The sequence below is a fragment of the Micromys minutus genome, assembly GCF_963924665.1.
Source record: "Micromys minutus genome assembly, chromosome: 9".
NCBI classification, from domain to species: Eukaryota; Metazoa; Chordata; class Mammalia; order Rodentia; family Muridae; genus Micromys; species Micromys minutus.
Window position 1 is genome coordinate 54870035 of NC_137978.1, and position 9955 is coordinate 54879989.

The window sequence follows — 9955 nt, forward strand, 5'->3', positions numbered from 1 at the left end:
CAGTTTCCCACGGTCTCCGTAGGAATGCCAGTGCACAAAGGCATACGAAGGGAGAGTGACCCAGAGAGTGGGGGCAGCACGGGACACCTAGCAAACCACAAGCACACTGGTAAGTCAGAAAAACGAACCCTCATTTTAAGGCTGAGGGAGGCAACGGTACTCCCTGCCCCCTCTGAACCGTATTTGCTCAGTCCCCAGAGGCAGCAACCCCGCTTCCATCCCACCTGACATGAAGCACAGGGTTGGAGGAACTCAGAGACCTGGGCCCTGCTTCCCCATGGACGCGACATTCCCGTCCATCTCTGTGTGGCAGTCACTACCTAGTCCCTGAGGGGTCCCAAGGGTCCGTTTGCCACAGCCTGCACTATCTTGAATCAACACTGGTAACATCTCACAGCTGTTCCCCACCTCCCAAATCACTGCAGAGAGCCGCAGGACAATGGCAGACATCACACCGGGCTGGTGGATCTACAAAGAAGCTTCCATGGGGGTTGGGGGAAACCCAGGTTCTGGAGGTTTTTTATGTGCCTTACTTAGTCCGTAATGGTGGGTGAAGAGGACAGACCTCTTAAACAATTCAACAGAATGCAGTTTCTAACGGCCTGGGCTGGGACGTGGCTCAGCTGGTTAGAGTACCTGGTAAGCGTGCAGGAGGCAGCTTCACTTTCCAACACCAGGTTCAATGGAGAAGGACATGCCGGTAATCACAGTGGTCAGTTCAGTCAGTCGCAGCGGGACAGGGAGTTTGAGGACATCAGGGTTACATGCACAGGTCAGTGGTTAAGAGTCACTGCTCTTCCAGAGGACCTAGGTTAGGTTCTCAGCACCCACACCCACATAACTCACAAATACCTGTAACTCCCGTTCCAGGAGACCCTATGTCCTCTTCTGGTCTCTACGAGCACCGGGCACAGACATGGTGCACAGACAAACATTCGGGCAAACACCCAACACGTGGCATTCATTTTTGTTATGTAAAATTTTGTTTCTTTGAGAAAGGATAGCCCTGGCTATCTTGGAACTTACTCTGTAGACCAGGCTGGCCTCAAACTCAGAGATCCACCTGCCTCTGCCTCAAGTACTGGGATTATAGGCATATGTCTAAAATTTTAATTTAAAAAATAAAATAAAATTTAAAGTTGTTAAGGGCCAACAAGATGGCTTAGCAGGTAAAGGTGTTTGCCACTAAGCCTGATGACCTGAGTTCAATCCCTCCATCCCATATGGTGGAAGGCAAGAAGTGACTCAAAAGTTGTCCTCTGACCTCCACGTAGCATGCTCCCCACAAATAATTATATGTGATTTAAAATTTTTACTCTTTTTTAAAATTGTTTGTTTTGTGTATAAACTGTTTGACCTGCTTCTGAGTATACAGCCATAACCATGCCCAAAGCCGCTAGAAACCAAGAGAGAGAATTGGATGCCCCAGAACGGGAGCTACCGATGGCTGGGAGCCACCATGTCCCGCTGGGAACCCACCCTGAGAGTCCTCTGCAAGAGCAGCCAGTGCTCCTTACAGCCGAGCGAGCGTCTCTCCAGCCCTAAAAACACTTTTAAAAAGTAGTTAAATACTTCTCCTTCCAGGAAGGAGATTGCCCAAGCCTCAAAGTACTCCTCAGACTTGGGAGCAAGCCTTGATCGCTTTTGGAGGAACCAAGGATGCCTTTTCAGAGTGGGGAGAAAAACTGCCAAGAGCCCCTGGACAAACACCAGAGGCCCAGAAGGCAGGCACTGGCCTGAAAGAACACACTGCAGCTTTTCCCCATCCTTCTAGGCTGGAGCTGTCAGAATCCTGCCAGCTTTCTCAGGCACCAGTGAGGCATGGGGGAGGGGTTGCTCAAAGCCTGCTTTAACCAGGACTTCCAAGCGGCACCTTCATGGCCTGTGGTCTCTTTTAGTTCCCCTTTCCCGAACCATGGCGCCTGCATGACCTCAGGAGTCCATCCCCCACCCGAGCAGTGTGCCAATAAAGGAAAATGGCCACCAAGGTCACTGCCTAATGAAGTATTTGGAGGACGTGGCCCGTGCAATGCCATGGTCTAGTCAAGATACATTACAGACCGAAAGTGCAAAGGGTGAGGAAGTCTGCCTGGAACATTCTGGATTCCAAACCATGGTTACTTAAGGCCTGGAAGTCACTGAATGGGCTAGGCTGGCTGGCCCTCAAGCCCCAGGAATGTCACCAAGCACAGTCTGCTATGGGCAGCTTTCTAAGGTGGGTTCCAGTGATCAAACACACAGGTCCCTGTGCACTTTACCTACTGGCCCCCACCTCCACAGACCCACACTGCCACCTGCCTCAAGTTCGGCTCTAGACTGGAACCTCTTTCTTGAGATTCGCTCACTGCCGGTTCCGAGCAAGGACAGGAAAGCTCAGCACACAGCAGTCACTCAAATACGGATTGGCTGACCCAAGGGGAAGGGGGTGGGGGTGGGGGCAGGAGGAGATAAACATGAGTACAAAGATCCACATGTGTAACCATCACAATGAAACCCACTATTATATACATTAAAAAGACCGCCCGAGGGGCTGGAGAGATGGTGGCTCAGCGGTGAAGAGCACTGACTGCTCTTCCAGAGGTCCTGAGTTCAATTCACAACAACTACGCAGTTGCTCACAACCATCTGTAATGAGATCTGATGCCCTCTTCTGGTGTGTCTGAAGACAGCGACAGTGTACTCATATACATTAAATAAATCTTAAAAAAAGAAAGACTGACCTATAGAGACAGACACTTTTTGATTATCATCTTAAGGCAGCCGTCGCCCAGAGAACTGGAAAGAACAGGAGCCAGAAAGGAGGTTCCAAGGTCAGCCTTGCTCCTCCTGAGGTTAATGGTTTTGGACAGGCTGCCTCCCTGCCGTAGGCAGGCAGCACGGGCTGTCCTGCCGTGTGCAGTGTTAGACTGGGGAAAGCTGCAGATAGGCGCCGACTCTGGTAGAGTAATATAAGAAGGAGTCTGCAATTGCCTCTTCTCGGTCCTTCAAGCCTTAGCAGCCAGTGGACACCAAAAATGAAGGGCCTGGGTGAGGCTGGGGGGTGTGTGGCTTGATGGGTAGGGAGCTGGCCTCGCAAATACGAAGCCTTGGGTTCCATCCCCAGCACCACATAAATAAAGCTGGGTGAGGTCTCCATGTGGAGGCAGGATGACCAGAAGGTCAAAGTCATCCTTGGCTATGAAGTGAGTTCAAGGCCATCTAAGAAAAAAGAAAAAGCAGACAACTTGTGCTGAGATAGATCAGCGATCTGTGACTTCCTAAAACTCGGGTGGGGGATCTTGTGGATTTCAAATGGGGACAGTCTCTTCCTTGTTCTCCTAAGCCACTGGGTTACTCAGAATCTGGTAGTTCCCACTGTTAAGCAGCTGTCTGGGGAAGAGAATGGACCGTAAGAAACAGAGATGTTCTCCTTGCCTGCTTCTGTAAGGCCTAACACTCACAAGCACGGGAGAAGATAAATCATACATACACAGCATGGACAAGTCTGAAGCAGGACCACCTACCTGGCTGTTGGACGTGAGATGCGTTCAGGACCCCAGAGGCTTATGAAAGCCAACAGACTAATCATATATGTGCACATGTGTGTGTTACTGGGGTGCTGGGAAAGATTTGGGCAGTGTGGGAGATGCTGACAACCTGAGACCATCTCTGCTGCCCACATAGCCACTTCTGCATGTTGGCTGACACTGTTGCCCCTGCCTCGAGTTGGAGTTTTATGAGCCAAAGTTTTCTCCACGTATTGTTAATCTTTCATTCATCCACTCTGAGCCTTGTCAGCCTTTGAAAGTCTTAGTTGCTCCCAGGCTGCCATTCCCAGGGACCTTAGAAAGGGACCTTGTGACAGAGTGCCTTCTGGGGCACACTCTTCTAAGAATGGCCTGGTCTTCACTCTTCATTAGCAAATGCTGCTTGCAGACGTCCAGTAAGACCTTCTAAGTGGAATGTTTGTTGTACTGGTTCATCAGGTTTGCCATGAGACAGAAGACCACACTGGTGGGCCGAGCATGTCCTTCACTACGGTGCCTGAGACCCTCCCTTAGATGGACCCTCTGAGGCCTTGCTCAGGCCTTGGGTTCTGTGGTTGGGCAGCCTGTCTGGCCCTTACTCAGGACTCATAATGATATCTTCATTCTTCCTGTTCACAAACATCTCAGAGCTCTTTCATTGTGACCCTGTGTTTGTTGTTGTGAATCAGAGATAGGGGCCAGCCCTGTGGCCCTCACAATCCAAGGTGGGGGGCTGCGATGCAGGTAGAGAGCCTTGTGGTGACAAGTACAGAACATCACTGAATAAATACTGTGTCAAGAAAAAGCCAACAGACAAGTGAGCCTCCAGCCCCAGCTTAAAACCTCGGCTCTCTGCCTCATCTAAGACACTCCCACCCGGCGGGCACCCAGGAGGCTGCACAGAAGGACCAACAGGCTGGTGGAGAGCATTTGCTCACCAAGCAGGACTGCTCACTAGACTGGACACTCCAGGAGGCCAGCTCAGAGCAAGGGTTGCTCCATCCACATTGCAGAGCATGCTGGGAAGCCCCTTTGCCACCGAAGGGGACACATGGGAGAACTTTGTTATGGGAGGAAGGCGAGCCCCAGTGTTTCCCGTGGATTCAGGGTACTGTCTACTCTGACAGCAACAGACAAGGGACATAGTGACGACTCCTGAGGCCAAAACAAGCACTCCAGCAGGACAAACGGTCTGCCTGGGCCGGGGGCGGGGCCAGGGCAGCAAGCTACCTAGAAAAGCCAGCCTTGTCCTCCCTGCACCATTCACACCAAGCTCCTCTCCGCATCCTGGGCATTCAGTATGTGTCTAGACTGAACAGCAGAGTTTCAGTTTTTTCATGACCTTTCCAAACTCAAGATAGTTGAGTTTTGAGGAAGATCAGAGAGAGGCACCACCCAATCTTAAGTGTGAGCTATGGCCACAGGGAGTCAGACTTGGTCCTCCTTACGTGCTATGATTGCCAGGGGTGGCTGTGCCTCTAAGCCCAGGAGCGGATGAATTTCTGCCTGGCCTCAAACCATCACCCGGAAGCCTTTCCATTTGAACGGCTCTAAGCGGGAGCCAAGCCCTGGATGGACTGGGCGGTAATAGTGTTAGAAGGCTTCTAACAGAGACCTGATGTCAGAGAAGCATTTTGTAAGCCAGATGGGCCGGGCTCAGGAGAAGCAGATGACACTTGCCTCACACCTGTTCCTGGGTGTCAGTGGGGTGACCTACAGGGTCAGAGCCTGCCTGGGAGTCCTTGGGTCCTTCACAGCCTCTTCTGCAACCAAAACCACGACCGAGCAGAAAGAACAGGGAAGCACCTTATTTCATAAAATATGTGTGTGGCTATTAATTTACTTAGATCTTCGCCCCAGTGACTCATGTCTTTCGGGGGTTTTCGGAATATTTTCCCAGAAAGCTGAGAGAACAAAACTAATGATGCAAAAGCAAAGGGCCTGGACTTTCACTGATTTTCAACGCACTGCCATGGCTAAGCTCTCTGGAGGAGGTGAAAGGAAAGGCCAGACAGAGCCGCATACACCTTTAACCCTAGAGGGCATTGGATCCCATTACGGATGAATGTGAGCCACCGTGTGGTTGCTGGGATTTGAACTCAGGACCTCTGGAAGAGCAGTCAGTGCTCTAACCACTGAGCAATCTCTCTAGCCATTGTTTTGTTTTTTGAGACAGAGTCTCATGTAGCCCAGGCTGGCCTAGAACTCTCTAATGTAGCCAAGGATAATCTTGAATTTTGAATCCTCCGACTCCTACCTTCTAGCACCAGGGATAAAGGTGTACCCCCCAATCCAGTGCTGGGGGTCCAGCTCAGGACTTTGTGCATGCTAAGGCAAGCAGTCTACCACTGAGCCACACCCTGTCCATATTTGTGTTTGCCCATGTATGTATAGCATATGTGTATGTGTGTGATGCATGTATGTAGTGTGTGTGGTGTGTGTAGTGTATGGTGCGTTTGTGGTGGTGTGTATGTGATGTATGTGTATGTGTGGTACATATGTGTGTGTGGGGGTGTATGTTATATGTATGTATGTGTGTGTATGTGGTACATGTATGTGTGGTACACATTTGTGTCATGTGTGTGTTTTCAGAACTTGTTGCTTAGCATAATGTCACACGCTTGTAATTCCAGGGAGGCACTGTTACAGGCAGCAGTCTCCTGGGCTACAGTGAGTTCGAGGCCAGCTTAGGCTACAGCATGATACCCTGTCTTTCTTCCTTCGTTTCCCCCTCCTCAGGAGCGGTCCCTGCTGAAGCTAACCCCCTGCATTCTCATCACACTCTGCCTGAAGCCTGTGCTGAATCAGCTTGAGTGTGAAATGGGCCGAGCCAAGATCTGACCACATCATTCCTCATCTTCCCGGAGGATGGAGCCCTTATCTCTGTCCCATGTCACCTTCCTAGGTCCTGGAAGGAGGACCTGGAGAGGACACTCGAGAAACTGAATCCACAGTTGGGATTCATGGCTCCCACATTCACCCCGAAAGCCTGAAATAACCAAGACGCAGCTGCCATGCCCACTGGGCTCCCTACAGGCCCTGTCACCCTCATTTTTCTAGAAGTGCTCCCCAGCCCATCTTGACGGGAACTTTTTTTTTTTTTGGGGGGTATACCCAGATGTCCATATATAAACTCCTACCTGCGGGCGGAAGTTTAGTCTATTCTAAAGGTTCACTGGAATACAGCCCACAAGCTACCCAGAAATGTGTGGTTGCTTTGGAGTAAAAAGGAAAGCAGTGGGTAATTTCAGCCAAGGCTGTAATGCTTAAAAATATTCAGAAAAAGTTTCCAGGAAGGAAGGCATGGTGCCTCTGGTCTATAATTGTGCTCTTCAGAAGCTAAGGCAAGAGGACATGAGTTCGAGACCAGCCTGGGCAAGGGAGTTAGACACTGTCTCAGAAAAATTAAAAATGGCTGGGTATAGTGTAGAATGCCTTTGATCCCAGCGTTCTGGAGGTAGAGGCAGATGGATCTCTGTGAGTTTGAGGTAGCCTGGTCTACAGAGAGAGTTCCAGGGTTACATGGAGAAACCCTGTCTTGCTAAACCAAAAAAAAAAAAAAAAAAAAAAAAAAAAAAAAACAGAAATGGGACGCTCAGGATGTAGCTCAGTGGGCCAAGTGTCTGCCCAACATACAAGTGCCTTGGGCTCAATCCTTGGCAACATACAGAGACCAGATGTGGTACACGCCTGTGATTCCATTGCAAGATGGAGGGAAGATCAAAACTCATCAGCAGGTCATTTTGTCACCCTGGGCTATCTAAAAGAATAAGGTAAAGTAAAATAAGGAAATTAAAAAAGGCCCATGGTTGTGGGTCTTGGTAGAGCGCTCATACAACATGCACACACCCTGGGTCCCAGCCCCACCTCAGGGGAAGAAAAGACAGAACAATTCGGGTGACAGTGGCAGCTGTGACAGAGCTAAGTGCGTGGCAGGGATCGTGCGGAGCAGTGCAGGTATATTCTCTCGTGGAACTGAACCTCCACACATCACAAGCAGAGTCTGACTGTTGAGGTCAACAGAGGTCCCGCTGGCTGCTCGGATCATTCCGATGGGTGACATCCAGAATCCAATGCCAGGCCTGGGGCCTGCGCATTGCTGGCCTCTGTGCCAGGCTGTATGGCTTTCCCAGGGCACACATTTTGGCCACATCTCCTTGCAGACCCCTTGATACCGGTGCCCAGAAAACTGCCTGGGGGCAGGGCACTTCTTTAGAGGATGTTCCCTTTAGTCTGAATGCCACCTTCTGAGAATACTACCAATCTGTTAAAGCTTACGTAGGGCCTTCCTGTCTCTTTGGAGGACCACTGTTTAAAGGGTTTTTATCAATGTGTGTCAGTGTGGGGAGAGGCGCACATTGTACTGTACAGGCGGTAGTTAGCCACCCCTGTGTAGGTGCTAGGACCCCAACTTAGGTCCTCTGGAAAAGTTGCCAGTGAACTGGCTCTCTCTCTCCAGCAACATTTGTTTTGTTTGTTTTAATTCTCTTTTTCCATCGTGAGTTCTGGGGATTGAACCTATTCGGTTCACACACCAACTTTGGCTTGCAAACCAGTTGACATGCTACGGCCATCTTAACCAGGCCTGCCGTGGCTGTTTCAGCCTCAGTGCCTACCGCTGGAGCTGAATTTTCTAGCTGTTGTGGTTTTGTTTGTTTTGTTTTTATTTTCTTCATTGAACCCTCCCTGACAGGGGTGGAACTCTCCTCTGTAGGCCTTGAACTCACAGAGATCCACCTGCCTCTAGCTCCTGAGTGTTGGGATTAAAGGTGTGTGCCACCATCCCGCTCTTTGTTCTGACAGAGAATCAGTACTCCTTAGCTTCCTTCAAACTACGTGGCCACAACTAACTTCCTGTCTCAGTAAGTGTTATTAGAAGCAGAAAGCGTTTTATTTTTTATTTTGTTTGCTTTTTAGGGATAGAGTCTCACTGTGTAGCTCTGGCTGTCCTGGAACTCACTATGTAGACCAGGCTGGCCTCACACTCACAGAAATCCACCTGACTCTCCTTCCCAAATCCTGGGATCAAAGGCAAGTGCCTCTATGCCCAATGAGAAGCACAAAGAACCTTAAAGGAGGCAGGCACTCGGAGGGAGAGTTTGGGGCTAGCCTTGTCTACATAATGAGACTGTTTTGAAAACGAAAAAGAAAAGCAAGAAAGAAAAGCAAGAAAGAAGAGGGCCAAAGAAATGGCTCAGTGGGTAAAGGCATTGCTACCAACACTTACAAAGTGAGTTTGATTCCTGGACTTTTCATGGTAGGAGAGAAGCAATTCTCTAAAGTTGTCCTCTCACAGCCTCCACTCTTCCATTCATATATAGACACACACACAAAACTCATAAGTGTATGTATGTATGTATGTATGTATGTATGTATATATATATATGTGTGTGTGTGTATATATATATATTTCTTACACACACACACACACACAAAACATATGAAAGACCATGAAGAAAAACTAACCAGTCTTTCCCACTTCCCTAATTTTGGTTTTTGAGACAGGGTCTCACTAAGTAGTCCAGGCTAGCCTGCACCTCAGGCTTCTGCTTTGGCCTCCTGTGTGCTGGGGTGACAGACTTGGATCACCACACCCAGCCTTCTGAGGCTGGCCTGTCTCCTCACCCATGTGCATGCCCTTGACAGGTAGTCATTTCTACCAGGAATTAGGGCAATGACCAATACGAACAAATCCCCGACGCCAAGTGTCATAGTGTCACTGTCCCAAGGCTCACCATCCAAAAATACAACCCTACACACCTCAGCTCTCCAACCAGAACTCTGTAATTAGCTTTTTCTAAACTGCCATCCCGGAGTAGGACAACTTGGGGGCTGCGCGGGTCCCCAGGCAATATCGCAGGGCACAGCTGGGGTGACCAGCAGATGCTCGTCCTCGTCCTTTGCCCCGAGGGAGGATGGATGCAGTGGATTCCTCAGGGATGCTCTCTGTGCCCGGTCCTACCCGGAGCCTTGCAGAGGTGTCACCGGCTAGTCTCGGGAAGGCAAGGCCGGGTCGGGCACAGGGGAGCTCCGAGGACGCTGACCTCAACTTTGTTCTTTAAAAATAGCTCAGAGGCCGCGGCGTTCCGGGGAGCCGCCCGCTTCCCCAGCAGGGCCCGGGGTCGCGGGGAGGACGGTGGCCCGCCACATAGGCGACCCGGGGAGGGGACCGGGGCCGAAGGAGGCCGCTCACCTTCTTCACCGACAGCGAGATGTTCTCCAGGATTCGGTCCTTCACCTCCCGCGGCTCCATGGCGCCGCCGCCGCCGCCCCGTCGCCGCTTCCCACGCCGGGCGCCCGGGGCCGCCGCTAACCGCTGCCGCCGGCCGTGCGGGGACTCCGTCGTGCCGGCCGCGGGCCCCGGCGCCCGCCACCCTCGCCTCGCCTCGCCCGGGCCTCGCACCGCCGCCGCCGCCTCCCGAGCGCCGAGCCGGGAAGGAGACGCCGGC

The 9955-nt window shown here is 51.0% G+C and overlaps 1 protein-coding gene across 2 annotated transcripts in view; it reads right to left on the reverse strand.

Moving 5' to 3' along the window:
• The window catches only part of PLEKHM2 (pleckstrin homology and RUN domain containing M2), a 37539-nt gene extending 27584 nt beyond the window's left edge, over positions 1-9955 (reverse strand). For both annotated transcript variants that reach the window (XM_080920643.1, XM_080920642.1), the window contains exon 1: positions 9700-9955. In XM_080920643.1, the coding sequence (XP_080776769.1) occupies positions 9700-9759 (60 nt within the window). In that variant the 5' untranslated portion in view covers positions 9760-9955. The remainder of the gene's footprint in view (positions 1-9699) is intronic.